General features: G+C 34.6%; 1 protein-coding gene across 1 annotated transcript; it reads right to left on the bottom strand.

Moving 5' to 3' along the window:
• Positions 1-8,544: 8,544 nt before the first annotated feature.
• Positions 8,545-9,093, bottom strand: LOC142639468 (uncharacterized). The gene has a single exon (XM_075813639.1). It carries the CDS (start codon positions 9,091-9,093, stop codon positions 8,545-8,547), a length of 549 nt encoding a protein of 182 aa, XP_075669754.1.
• Positions 9,094-15,862: the final 6,769 nt, after the last annotated feature.

Here is a 15,862-nt window from a genome sequence, read left to right on the forward strand (position 1 = left end):
TAAACTAAAATTTTATTTTAGCTATTTGCTATGTAAACAATTTTCATCTAATATATAATGGCAAAGACTAAATTGACACGACATTAAAAGGTTAAGGACCAAATTGACACAATTGAAAAGTTAAGGACCAAATTGAAATATGGTGTAAAGGCTAAGGACTAAATATGTAGTTTACCCCATAAAAAAAACGTGCTTGATTATTATTTTTTTGATAGAACCATTCTTTTTATACATAGGAATTGGATAGAACCATTCTTGATAAAAGAATTTGCATCAGAGTATTTGAAGTCAAATAGGAAACAAACTTATCAAATAGAAAACAGATGGATTTGAATTCTAACATGTAGTGAGATGAATGTGATTATAGGGACTTGAATGGTTTGAATAATGTCAAATTAAAGTATATGTTATTTCAAAATTTGTATGAGAATATTTTTGTATGCTAAAAAGTGAAAACGATACTGAAAAAACCTCTTATTAGTAGTATAGAAATAGATAAGATTTCAAAATTTCCAATTACATTTAAAACCCTAGAGAACCCTAACCTACTCGAGTAAAGTTACATTAAAAATTTTAGAGAATTTTGACTTATTTATTTTTTAATTACTTGGACTCTTATTCTAGGATTTTTTTTTTAATTGAGAAAATTTATACTCGGAGTTGACCCTGCAAAGAAATCTGAAACAAATTTAAAATAACATTAATAAAAATTTTTTTTTAAGAAAAAAAATAAAACTTGATTATTACTATTTTTAATAGAATCATTACCTTATATATAAAAAAATAATAATAAAAGTGGATTAGATTTAGGAGTTTGTGTTTGTGTTGGAGTCGTTTACTTTTGACCCCTATCTATGAAAGATGGATACTTAAGCCCAAAAAAAAAATAAAAGAGAGAGCTTCTAGTTTCTAGTTTGTATCCTTGATGTGGCGTTTGGTACGGGGGAATCCACATTCTTTCTTGGCATTTCTGTAGGAATGTGATTCTAGAATCACATTCCCAAGAACGTAGCCTATTCCAACGTTTGGTTTCGTTGGGAATATCTTAAGATTCCTAGGAATGCGAGATGATAACGCCGCTTGGTTTATTCCCAGGAATCTTAAATGAATTATTTATTTTTCCTATTCTATCCTTAGATTTGAATGTGAACTACCCAGTTCTTAAAAAAAAAAAAAAAATCTTCCTCTAAATAAATAATGAAAAACCAAATATAAACTATTAATTATGAAAAATTCATTAAAATTATAGTCTAATATTTCAAAATGACAAGTACAATACAAAAATAACTATTTAAATTCTCAAATGCTTTTATTCTTAATAATAATTTTAAAAGAGTTTAATCCATAATAATTTGTTTTATATTTTATGTTAATTGCTTAAATGATAATGAAAAAGGGTTAAAATTGTCAATTTATAAAAAATACAATTTCCTTTAAGCTTGGGAATATGGATTCCCACTTGTTTTAAAGGGAATCCACATTCCTACTGAGAGGGGAATCCAGATTTCCCTGGCATCTGATTTCTTAGCGTGATTTGCAACCAAACATAGGAATCTTTAAACATTCCTAGGAATCCTAAAATATTACCCCATACCAAACGCCACATGATAGCTTTAGGTTTTGAGAGGACTCTATCTATCTTGTACGCATGCAGAGGCAGGAAGGACGAATGGAGGACTTACTCCGAAGAATGGAGGACTTACTCCGTGAGCCAAGAAAGATTGATTTGTCTCAGTACCTATTCTTCAGGGAGTCCTTGAAGTTTGGACACAGTTTCTTCAAAGGCTTGAGACCCTCAGGGCGAGGTGTGAATGAGATTATTATGAAGGTGGGGTTGTCTCTGGTGGAAAGCTCTAAGATGGAGGAGTTGGATGAGAGATGGAAGATGCAGTGGATGGAAGAGGCTGAGCTTTTCTTGGAGCGGAACAATTTGATGAGAGAGCAGACAAAGCTTATCCTGGATGCCATTAATAATAATAATAATAATATTGCAGATTTTGATCAAAATAATGGAGAACAAGAACAAGAGTTAGACTTGTCTTCTAAATATCCATACTTGAAACAGGGCTTGCAGTTAGGATTCAACAATAGCTTGGACTCTTCAAGACCAGCTGTTTGCGAGACTATGGTGAAGAGGGATTTGGCTTTGATGGAAAGCTCAAAGATTGAGCAGTTGAATAACAAATGGAAGAAGATTTGTGAATGTGTGCTCTTTAGTCAGCGGCTTGAATTGCTCGTTGAGCAGACCAGACTTTTGACCAACCTTGTGGACAATATGGTTGGTTCATGATCGCTCACCGATGAGTTGCGGGTTTAAGAGTCATATGTCATGTTTTTTTTTTCTCTTTCATTAGTGATTAAATATTAGTTGAGCCAGTGATAGGATTTTTGATTGGCATAGTTGGTTAGTTGTGTTTTTACTTTTCGTTGATTTCGGTATTTTTTTATTATATATTTTATATTCAGAGCGTGACTATCAAAACTTTAATCTGTCTTTATTATTATGGATGAATAGTGTTTCAATTGAACTTCCAAATGTTTTTGTAGTTTTGTATGCTTATATATAAAAGGATCCAATTAAATATTCCATTGCACGGATACCAAATGTGTGGCTCTATCAAGAATTACTCCTTGTATCACAATTACCAGAAGAGAGTATAAGGTAGACACAAAGCAAACTTACACCCACTTCAATCCTGAACTTAACAAAAGGTTTCAGGTGTTTTTGTAGTACCTTTTTCCTTATCAGCTTCTTTGTATTAGCTTGAGTTTGACTCCCATCGGATATTCAAGCCACACCAAACTCTAAAATCTTTCTACCTATCACACCATACAGTAAAACATTTTGCAATTCTTAGGCATATCTAAATCTTGGTTCTTAAGATAGAGCATTCCTCAAGCAATCCCAACGATAATATGAAAGTGCATTTTCCAGAACAATAATGCCGTTCTAGATTGATCTGCCTTTGATTACCAGAATGCTAATGTTAATATGCACAAATACAACTAGAGTTATGTGTGAGTGAATCAAATGAGTCATTTTCACTACTAACATACATCATCAAAACACATGATGTATTGAAGAAATCCCATATAAGCAGAGGCACTGCACTAGTAGTAAATGGTGAAGGAGCAATACCAAAATAAGTCCAGGCTTTTGTTTTTAACGTATCACTAGAAATCAACAACCAAGATTGGTAGTTAACACAATATTACAAGGTTTCTGTGCTGAAGTTTGGCCACAAGAAAACTTCTTTTTCTTTTGTTCTTTTGTTCTTTTTTCCTTTCTTCTTTTAATTCTTTCAACGCCTTGTCCTAAAATGGCATACCATCTTGTCCACTAGATTATCGACCCTAAGATTTACAGAATAATAAAATTAACAATGATCCCTAAACATGTCTCTTTCATAGTCATGCATGCAATCAAATGCTATTGGCAACTATGAATAAACAATAGAGGGAATTCTGAAGTCCAAGAATCAAATGCTAAAAACCAGCCCAAATTAGATAGCACTTGGTAGAATAATGATGGTGTAACTGCCTACACAACTTAGATAGCACTTGGCAGAGTAATAATGATATGCACTTATGTCCTCCCATACACGTAGTGTCATCATATAAAGAGCATTTATGGTGGATGGAACAACTGGAGAAACAAACTCGTGACATTCAAGTAAAAAAATTTGATAGACAAAAATTGAAGATAGAAGATCCGGCGTAAAGAGCATGAGGGCCAGCAAAAAAAAAAACAAAGAGATTGACCGGGGTGGGAGAGAGGGGGACCAACAGAGCAGGAGACAAAAAAAAAAAAATGAAGGGGGTACAATATGTCGAAAGATTGGACAGATTGAGGTAGGGGGAAGAGGATGTTGAAAAACGAGAAAGATTAGGGGGGTTGTTGGAAAATATGGCTAAATAAACAAGTTTTGATTCAACAATACAAATCCTAAAAATTTAGCAATGACAAAAATAAATAGATAAAGTTAGAAAAATCTCACAAACTATAGAATCACACAAAATGCGTTGTCTTTAAAGGTTAATTCGTGCCACCCGGAGTAGAACTCGGTGTGAATGACTCTCTTGGCCGAACAACCCCCCAAGATTAGACTATAGTAATTTCTTCAAGTTGATCACACACTCAATCAAGAAGAACTAGGACCAACCTTACTTGCCTTTCCTTTTCTTAAAAAAATAATGAAGCTGAAATTTTTGTGCAGCAAAGAAAAAAAAAAGAGAGCAAAACAGAGGGATACGGCTGGAGAAGAAGAGAGAAATTATCAGTGTTGAATAGTATGATTTTTTAGGGTTTTAAGCTAATGATGTGGCTGTTGGGCTGTGCACCAACGCCTACTATGCATGCCAACGGGTTGCACATTAAATGCCCCAACGGGCTGCAAATTAAATGCCCCAACGGGCAGAATCAAATTGGGCTAAGGCAAAAGGGAAGAAAAGGAATGAGGCCCAAGAGAGATAGAGACAAGTCTAAGTTCAACCCAAGCCGAACTCTAACCCTTAGCCCATTTCTTTCAATCTACCACTTAAGGTGCAATGGTTTATAAACCTATATGAGAGCTCATCTCTAACCAATGTGGAACACAAGCATAGTTTAAGAGTTTGAAACACACTTACTCCAACAATCCCCCACATGTTACAAACACTAAACTAGGAAAGGCTATAAACTCAAGAAGACATGCATCAATATGGTACCATTAGGTTTTAACCATACTTAGGATAAATAAGTAGGAACAACTAGAAAATGGTAGAGTTAGACTCTTTAACCAAGCTATTAGATAACCAAACTTACCACCCACGTACCTTTCTTTACTAAGGTTGTTCCATAAGCGGGTTGGCGCCTTATACAAGCCATACGCCATTGGGTTTCATGAGAGCTCTAGAGACCTACCCAAGTCTCATAGGAAGCGGCACAACTTCCACTCCCACATATGTGGCATCTATCAAGAGTGTGTGCAGTACACTCCATCCCAACAGGTAGGGACTATGGATCCATTAAGAGCTAGAGCTCAACCTCCAACAATCTGCAACTTAGCACTGTCTCACACCATAGGGATGGACTCATCACTAATCTCCTCAATGAGATAGCGGAACACATAAAACTGACAGTCCCCATATGGACCAAAAATGACCTCTACCCATTTAACCCCTTACGTGGAATCACCCATCATAGAGGTTAGGCATTGGTCATAGTGTCACAATTTGGGTATCAGTCCTATCCCCATCGATGTCTCACTCATCAGCCTTCTTGCTAGTGGCTTGGTCAAAGGATCAGCCAAATTCCTTTCTGACCTCACAAAGTCCAAGGACATTACACCATTATCAATGAGCTACCTCACAATATTGTGCCTCCATCGGATATGTCGACTTTTCCCATTATAGATTTTGTTCTTAGCACGTGCTATGGCAGCCTGACAATCACAATGCATGCAAATAGAGGCAATAGAGTTAGTATACAATGGTATATCAATTAACAAACTCCTAAGCCACTCGGCTTCGGACCCAGCCTTTTCTAAGGCTACTAACTCTGATTCCATGGTGGATCTCGCTATACAAGTCTGCTTGGATGATTTCCAAAAGACAGCCCCTCCAGCTAATGTGAACACATCCACTAGTGGACTTTACCTCATCTGTATCAGAAATCCAATTAGCATCACAGTATCCTTCTAATATAGAAGGATAACCACAATATGACAAACCATAATCAAAAGTGCCCTTTAAATATCTTAACAGTCTAGATATTGCATTCCAATGTTCAATACTAGGATTATGAGTATATCTACTCAATCTACCAACAGCATATGCAATATCAGGGCGAGTATAGTTTATCAAAAACATCAAACTACCAATGATTTGTGCATATTTATCTTGTGAAACACTATCACCACGATTTTTAAACAAGTGAACCTTTGAGTCAAAAGGAGTAGACATAGGTGACATATCAAAGTGTTTAAACTTTTTAAGAATTTTCTCTACATAATGAGATTGTGATAGTGTAATGCAATCATTATCCCTAAGAATCTTGATGCCCAAAATTATATTTGCCTCACCCAAATATTTCATATCAAAATTAGAGGCAAGTAAATGTTTAGCATCATGCACAACATCAAGGCTAGTTCCAAATATAAGTAAGTCATCAACATATAAACATATAATAACACCTTCATTATTAATAAACTTGCTATATATGCATTTATTGGCACCATTGATCACATACCCATGTGTAAGCATAACATTATCAAATTTTTCATGTCATTGTTTAGGTGCTTATTTTAAACCATATAAAGATTTAACCAACTTACAAACTTTATGTTCTTGTCCAAGAACTACAAAACCCTCGGGTTGCTCCATATAAATTTCTTCTTCTAAATCACCATTTAGAAAAGCAGTTTTAACATCCATTTGATATACTACAAGTTTGTAAAAAGAAGCAATGGCAAATAAAATTCTAATAGATGCAATTCTAGTAACCGGAGAATAAGTATCAAAATAATCCACATTATGTTTTTGCTTATAGCCCTTGGCCACTAAGCGAGCTTTAAACTTATCAATTGTACCATCCGGTTTTAATTTCCTTTTAAACACTCATTTGCAACCAATAGGTTTAACCTTGGGTGAAAGCTCAACTAATTCTCAAATATGATTAGACATAATAAATTCTAATTCATTATTAATTGCTTCCAACCAAAAAGGTGCATTTACGGATTTAATTGCATCATAGTAATTTACAGGTTCATCTTCAACAACATAGGCAAGGAAATCGTTACCGTAATCCTTTTCCTTCCTAGCTCGCTTGCTCCTTCTTATTTCTTGCACATCATCAACAAAGTCATTAGAAATTTCAATAGAATCATGCAATACTTTTTCCTTATTTTTCAAAGGAAACACATGCTCAGAATATGGCATTTTCAGATTCAATAATAGTGTATGATTCTAATATATCACTTTTGATGACAAGAAATCTATAGCATGAACTATTGCAAGCATAACTAATAAACACACAATCACATGTTCTAGAACCAAGCTTTCTCCTTTTAGGCTCGGGTAGCATGACCTTGGCCAAGCACCCCCACACTTTGAGGTATTTCAAGTTAGGCTTACACCCTTCCCAAAGTTCATAAGGAGTTTTACCGGTTTTCTTATGAGGTACCTTATTTTGAATATGACAAGCCAAAAGAATGGCCTCCCCCCACATGTTGGAAGATAGCCCAAAACTAACAATCATAGCATTCATCATCTCTTTAAGAGTTCTATTTTTCCTTTCGGCTATTCCATTAGATTCCGATGAATAAGGTGGAGTTACTTCATGTATTATGCCATTTTGTTCGCAAAATTCCTTAAAAGGATTAGACTCATATTCACCACCTCTATCAGTTTTAAGTCTTTTAATTCTTTTATTCTTTTGGTTCTCAACTTCACTTTTATACTTTATAAACATCTCCAAAGCTTCATCTTTGTTCTTAGTAAATAAAGTTTAGTGAACCTAGAGTGGTCATCAACAAAGATCACATAAAATCTTTTACCACCTCTAGTCATTGTGTGTTTTAAATCACCCAAGTCACTATGTACCAATCCAAGAAGCTCGGTTTCTCTTGTTATGGATTTACAAGGTTTCTTGGTGATTTTAGTTTCGGCACAAATTTCACATTTGTCCATATTAGCTTCATTTAGTAAATTAATAATTTCACATTCTTTCATTTTCTTTATATAGCCAAAATTAACATGTCCAAGTCTACCATGCCAAATATCAATGGAATCAACTAAGTAAGCACAAGAAGATGAACCACTTTCATTAATAACTTGATCAACATTAAGTACAAAAAGATCTTCATCATCATAGCTCTTACCAACAAAGAATTCATTCTTTCTTAAGGTAACTATGCCACCATCAAATAAGACTTTAATACCAGCCTTACCAAGTAAATGTACTGAAATGAGATTGTGTCGAAAGTGAGGTACATGAAGGAAATTATTGAGTGAAAGAGTTTTACCGGAAGTTAGCTTCAAGAGTACCTTCCCTTTGCCATTCACCGGCACAGACCTATTGTCCCCAACATAGACACATTCGGTTCCTTCTGCCATAGGAGTGTAAGAACTAAACTCCTCTTTGAATGCACCAATGTGTCTTGTACAAGCCAAGTCAACTACCTATACCTTCACTTTTGTCACCAAGTGTGCCTCACACACCACGACCGCAATGATCTCTTCGGTTTGCACCACATTTGTCTTATTTGATGTAGAGCCTTTGTTGTTGTTCTTATTGTTGTTGAAGTTCCCCCTCGCCCTACATGTTACCGTATAATGACCTACCTTGCCACAAATAAAACAATTACCCTTTTTCTTTTGAATTTGAGGATTTGGGCCATTTTTATTATGAAATTTTCATTTTCCTTTGAAATCATGTTTCTTATTATGTTGTGGAGGTCTAGAGGGTCCTCCATCTACAATATTAGCCTTGGAAGTAAATTCCTTAGCTCTAGAAACCTTTTTTGACATCCTATTTGTTTCTTCAATTTGAATATCAACAATAGTTTATTGAAGATTCAAATAGGTTCTATGGTGGCTATACCGGTGTTTATACTCTTTCCAACAATCCGGCAACTTAAACACAAGGCCATGAGCCACAAACCTCTCGGGTAAGACATCATCCTCTTTAGCTAAGTCGGATACTAATTTTTGAAAATCTTCAATTTGACTAGAAACACTTTTTTCCTCAACCATTTGAAATAACATAAATTTAGCCGTAGCAAACTTTTTAGCACCCTCATCCTCAAACCCATAACGACCATTAAGTTCATCCCATAAATCTTTAGCACAAGTAAAATGACAATAATTATCAAACAACTTGTTAGATAAGCCACACTTAATAGTATGAACACATAATTTATTTGTTTTTTCCCACTTTGCTATATTTTTAAGATCATCTTCGGGTTTAGGCTCATAAAGAACCCGATCAATTTCGATAAATTCCAAGATGGGCAAAACCCTTTCTTTCCAACGCTTAAAATTATTTCCATCAAAAGCCTCAAGTTTTGTAATTTCCAAAATGACCTTAAGAGAATCAACAACTTGTTTCTTCATTTTTAAAACACACTAATCAACCTTTAAAATTGTTGAAAAATATGGCTAAATAAACAAGTTTTGATTCAACAATAGAAACCCTAAAAATTTAGCAATGACAAAAATAAATAGATAGAGTTAGAAAAATCTCACAAACTATAAAATCACGCAAAATGTGTTGTCTTTAAAGATTGATTCGTGCCACCCGGAGTAGAACTCGGTGTGAATGGCTCTCTTGGCCGAACAACCCCCCAAGATTAGACTATAGCAATTTCTTCAAGTTGGTCACATACTCAATCAAGAAGAACTAGGAACAACCTTACTTGCCTTTCCTTTTCTTAAAAAAATAATGAAATTGAAATTTCTGTGCTGAAATTTGTGTGCAGCAAAGAAAAAAAAAGGAGCAAAACAGAGGGATATGGCTAGAGAAGAAAAGAGAAATTATCAGTGTTGAATAGTATGATTTTTTAGGGTTTTAAGCTAATTATGTGAGGGCTGTTGGGCTGTGCACCAACGACTACTGTACATGCCAATGGGCTGCATATTAAATGCCCTAACAAGCTGCAAATTAAATGCCCCAACGGGCAGAATCAGATTAGGCTAAGGCAAAAGGGAAGAAAAGGAATGAGGCCCAAGAGAGATAGAGACAAGTCTAAGTTCAACCCAAGCCGAACTCTAACCCTTAGCCCATTTCTTTCAATCTACCACTTAAGGTGCAATGGTTTATAAACCTATATGAGAGCTCATCTCTAACCAATGTGGGACACAAGCATAGTTTAAGAGTTTGAAACACACTTACTCCAACAGAGGTGGGGGGGACAAAAAAAGAGGGCATCAAGGTAGATTCGGGGGTGAATATTGATGCCAGTAATAAGAGAAATCAGAGAAGGAAGTGATAATTGGCATTGAGAGATCGGGGGGTGGGGAAAAGGTTGCCGATGATGAGACCTGGGGGGCTGGGGGTGCAAGAGTGGTTTAAGAAGACAAGGCTCAAGAGCTTTGTCTTCTTCACACAAGTTCCATGCCAGAAATAGCTTATGAAACTCTCTTAGTAAAGTACAAAAAGGAGTAAAGGACAGTCTGGGAACACTATTAAGAGCAGATGAGTACCTTTTCTCTATAATATTGGATTGTCAAAATGATCACCACATTGAAGCTACACATCAAATTTCATTGAGACCCACTCTATGCATACTCAAATAACATGTGACCACTGCATTGCCTTTGCATGTAACCTTAGAGGCAAACTTCATTCACATTAGCTCTTATTTATTTAGGCCAAAGACATAAATTCTATATTACGCATAAGATAGATTGACAGTCCATTGATAAGGTTCTAGTGTTTTTGTATTACATTCTCCAAACCACCTTCTTTGTATTAGCTAGAGTTTGACTTGCTTTGGATATTCTAGAATCTAGCCACACCAAGACCTGAAATCTTTCAACCCATCTCACCATATGATAAATCATTTCCCATTCCTATGGATATTCAGGATCTTGAGCCTTGGTGGAGGTAAAGCATTCCTCTAGCAATCCCAATTATAAGATACAAGTTCTTTCTCTAAACCAGCAATACCGTTCTAGTTTGATCTACCTTTGATAACAGAATTCTAATTTTAAGATGCACAAATACAAACTTAGTTATGCTTGACCGCTTGAGTCTATCAAGAGAGTCATTTACGCTAATGACATACAATATACAAAAATATGATGTATTAATTAGGGCCCAGACTCCTGGTCCCTAGACTAGACCACCAGGTATGGTTGGACCCAAATAGCTCCAGTCTCAACTGATAATTAAGATGGCTTTCCATTTTAGGGCCCAGTCCAGTTAACAATCTGTCGGTGTAGAAAGCCGATGCCATCTCTCTCTGCCTAAACAAATCAAAAAGCAAATTATAAATACTCCTTTGTTTAAATCAAAAACCAAAAGAACTCCCTCCCTCTCTCTCTGCCTGAATTCTCTCTCTCTCTCTCTCTCACAAACAGAAACATCAAGAATTATCTCTCTCTCCCTCTCTCTCTCCCTAAACAAACATAAACATCAAGATTTACCTCCCTCTCTCTCTCTCCCTAAACAAACAAACATCAAGAACTATACCTCTAGTCTTGTCTCTCCCTCTTCTTATGGAGCCTAACAACCATTGGAGTTCAACGATCTGTTGGAAAAATAGCATGGAGTGAATAAGAAATTGATATTTTCTATGTTCACTTGAAAATATTATTATCAGTGGTAAAAATCCTATGTCTCACATAGGAAAGGAAATATATAATATATGAGTTTATATATATGCTCATGAGTTGGACATTGGGTTGAGCTTTTGGTACATGTGGACTGAACCTACTTGTTCAAATAATAATATTTTATTATTTTAATTTGTTGAGTCAATTAGTCTGTGCACAGCAGTTATTACTGAAACAAAGTGTTTATTCAGTAACGTATAATTAAACTCTCCCAGTGAGAATATTTTGTGCATTTCATTTTGTGTCAAAGAGAAAGAAAGAGACATTGAGTAGTTCGCAGAGCACGACCTTGTGTGCACTTCGTTTTTATGCTATAGATTATTTTATCTTGGGAGACAAATTTCCGTGAGTCTCAAAGCACCACAGTGATTATGTGAGAGGCGAAATCTGTTTTAAGGAGATTGTGTCAAACACAAGACTTGATTTGAATTGTTCATCCTTCACGCATTTGGTTGGTGAGTTTTAATTATTTGCAGATATCTCTCTCTCTCTCTCTCTCTCTCTCTCTCTCTCTCTATATATATATATATATATATATATATTCAGTATTTATTTATTGCTTTTGCTTATCACATCTATTTGTGTTTTTGCTTAATCTTAGATGTGTATTGTTCATTTTGCTTTATCGCAAAAGTAAATTGTTGAAATAAAGCCAACAGTCTTAAAGCAGATTTTCTTGATTTCGTAATTTACCTTTTATGAATTATGTAAAAGGATTTTTTACGGTAATTGTGTTTAAGAATTATCCATTTAAATTCTTAGAGTTACAGATGGTTAGGCAACTTTGCGATTAGTTTTGTGTACTTGTGCATACAGAATCTTTGCGATTCAATCACCGACTAAACTTAGAGATATTGATAATCTTTCAATGCCGTGTAGAAACTAAAAAGGTATCAATTCTATTTTGAGGATTGACATTTATTAAACTTTGTTTTACTTGATCTTTCCTTCTTCCTTTTATATTATTATATTAGGATATTTCTCTTCTTTAATCTTTGTTTGACTAAGCAATATATTTGCAGGATTGTGTTTCTTAGATACTCTATATGTAGAATTCTTTCTCTATTTAAATATCTTTTGTATAATATACTATTTGATGTTAAGCTTGTTTGTCTTATTTGCTTGGCTGGGCAATGTTTAGAGTCTATAGTTTAGTGTATGTGTACTGTGCTGCTCTTTTTCTGCAATTCTGTATATTGTATATTATATATGCTATGATCTTTCTTATTCACATGGCTCTAAACCTTTGTTACTCCGTTGGCTATGTATTGTGTAGTCTTCTAAGTGCTTGTCAGTTGTTGATTTGTCTTTTGTACAGATTCATGTTCTCTTAAATTTTGATTGTATTGCTTTGGTACCTGTGTAGAATACTTTTACTATCAAAATTCTTTGTATATTCTGACATTGCATAAAGGCTAGATGGCTTTTTATATTGTATATGAGTTTTTACTTTAAAGTGATACTTGAATGCAGTGCCATGTCTATATATTTTGGTTGTTGTGTAATATAAAACAATGCTTCAATTGGATTTTGAGAATTCAATCTGATAGAGTTTTATTTTGACAGAAATGTCAAATGAAATTGTGTCTGTTGCTGCCCCTATTACTATTCCTGTTAATCATGGAGAAAAACCAGAGAAATTCAATGGTACTAAATTTAAGAGATGGCAATAAAAAATGTTATTCTATCTCACAACCCTAAATTTGACAAAATTCTTGTATGAGAATGCTCTAAAACTCAAGGAAAATGAGACAAATAGGCAAGTGGTTATTGCTGTGGAAGCATGGAAACATGCTGACTTCCTGTGCAAAAACTATATTTTGAATGGATTGAAAAACACATTGTATAATGTGTATAGTTCAATCAAGACAGCAAAAGAATTGTGGGATTCCTTAAATAAGAAATACAAGACAAAAGATGCTGGAACTAAAAAGTTCATTGTGGGCAAACTTCTGGATTACAAAATGGTGGATTCCAAAACTGTACTTAGTCAAGTGCAAGAGCTTCAGGTAATCTTACATGAAATATATGCTGAGGGTATGTCTGTAAGTGAATCATTTTAAGTGGCTACTATCATTCAGAAACTGCATCCATCTTGGAAAGATTTCAAAAATTACCTGAAGCATAAGCGCAAGGAGATGCGGCTTGAAAACTTGATTGTAAGATTGAGAATTGAGGAAGACAATCACTCTTCATAAAATCACTACATGGAATCTAAAGCAAACATTGTGAAGCATAATAAAAATAAGAGAAAGTACTCTGGTGAAAGTTTAAGTCAAGGAACTAGTGGGAGTAACTTTACAAAGTTCAATGGAAAATGCTATGTGTGTGGCGAGATGGGGCATTGTGCTAAGGACTGCCATAAGCGTAAAAATCAAGGGACCAAGAAAGTCTTTCAAGCCAACGTTACTGAAGTGGAAAATCTTTCTAAAGATGTGGATGATATAGACCTTTCTGCAGTGATTTCTAAAGTGAATTTGGTAGGAGGAGATACCAAGGAATGGTGGATGGACACTGGTTCTACTCGCCATGTATGTTTAGATCAGAATTTGTTTTCTTCATACCATCCTATGGACAATGGAAAAGAAATATTCATGGGGAATTCCTCAACCTCTAAGGTTGTAGGAAAAGGAAAGGCAATATTGAAGATGATTTCAGGCAAGAAACTTACTTTGAATGATGTGCTGCATGTGCCAGATATTCATAAGAATCTTGTTTCTTGCTCACTTTTGAGTAAAAATGGTTTCAAATTGGTCATTGAATCTGACAAGTTTGTACTCACAAAGAATGACATGTACGTGGGAAAGGGTTATATGAGCAATGGGCTATTCAAAATTAATATAGAGTAAATCTGGATTATTGCAAGTGTGGATTTGGTTTGTAATAATTTAAGTGTAATGTTGTAGTTGTGTGATATAAAGATGACTTATATTATATTATATATATATATATATATATATATATATCTTCAGTTGACTTATATATGTGTTTAATGTAAATATCTAGACTAGTTTATTACTTTTTGGCTTCTCTATATTTATGTATAAGACTCTTTCAACTTTCCTCTTGTTTGCTTTTTAGAGAAAGTAGTTTGGCATATTACAGATGGAAAAGTTGTGTTGGCATATGAATTGACAAATTAGACTTTTAAGATTATTTATTATGCTTAAACCATGTGAACTTGTTCAGTGTCAAAGTAAGACATAAGAGGAAAAACATTCCCACGTGTGAAAGGTGTTGGATATATCAAAAGGAAGAGTTCATTTGCTAATATTATATTTTCTAACCTCAAAGAAAACGTGTAAGACACTATGGATTATGGAAAGGTCAAATAACTTTTTTATAATTCTTTAAATGTGGGGGTGTCTTCTTTAAAAAAAAAAGGTGGCTTATTTAAAGAGGTTTAATTGAGATACAAAAAAATGACATGAGAAATATGCTACCTATTTCTAAATGTGTAATTACCAATTAAGTGTCTTGGTAGTACACATAGTTATGGTAGGTCTTGACATATTCGTCAAAGACATATTACCATAAGGCAGTTGCTCTCAAATGAAAATTGTTCCAAATTATAAAATAGATCCATAATTAGTTGTTTGAGTGAAGAGTAAGTAAACTGCTCATCAAGGGGAATAGGATTAAAGCCTATAACCTAAAGTTTCCATGACAGTAACCCCACCTAGTTGACTGGAGATCCTAAGATCTAGGTTTTCAAAGGGACAACAAAATTGTGGAGACTAGTTTTTATCACTATGGAGATTACATCTCCTGCCTGTTCCTATGATGAAATAGTGATGCTTGTAAGCGATGTTTAGGGTAAGTTTTGCTTTTAATGATTCTTATATCTTGGAATTCCGAGTGGGGTATAGTGAGATACTCTTAATATGAATCACCTATATGAGTGTGAAGTGGGCCGCTTCCATGAGAGTTTTAAGACTGAATTCTCTAAAGCACTTTATAAATTTACTAGGATATGTTCAGGGCCGAAATGAAAACAATTATAAGAACGAAATATGTCCGAAAAGGAGCTGTGTGAATTCTATTATCTTAGTATACACAAACGGCTGAACAGTTCAAGACATCATGTTCACTGGTTAGCTAGTATATCCGATAGTATTTCACAAAGGAAAGTTCATGGCCAAAAGCTACTTCTCCTGATACGGTAACTTTTCTTCTACTCTCTCTGTGTCTGCATCATCATTTACTTTGTGTTTATCAATTTCTATTCATGTGGGGGATTGTTGGAAAAATAGCATAGAGTGAATACGAAATTGATGTTTTCTATGTTCACTTGAAGATGTTATTATAAGTGGTAAAAATCATGTGTCCCATATAGGAAAGAAAATAGATAATATATAGGTTTATATGCTCATGAGTTAGACATTAGGTTGGACTTTTAGCATATGTGGACTGGGTCTACTTGTCCAAATAATAATATTTTATTATTTTAATTTGTTGAGTCAGTTAGTCTGTGCACAACAGTTATTACTGAAATAGAGCGCCTGTTCAGTAACGGATAATTTTTACATAGTCCCTTATTTATATT

The sequence above is a fragment of the Castanea sativa genome, chromosome 6 (genome assembly GCF_040712315.1).
Source record: "Castanea sativa cultivar Marrone di Chiusa Pesio chromosome 6, ASM4071231v1".
NCBI classification, from domain to species: domain Eukaryota; kingdom Viridiplantae; phylum Streptophyta; class Magnoliopsida; order Fagales; family Fagaceae; genus Castanea; species Castanea sativa.

Bases quoted from the DNA above. Each gene is read 5' to 3' on its own strand.
- LOC142639468 (XM_075813639.1), bottom strand. From the start codon at position 9,093: ATGAAGAAACAAGTTGTTGATTCTCTTAAGGTCATTTTGGAAATTACA.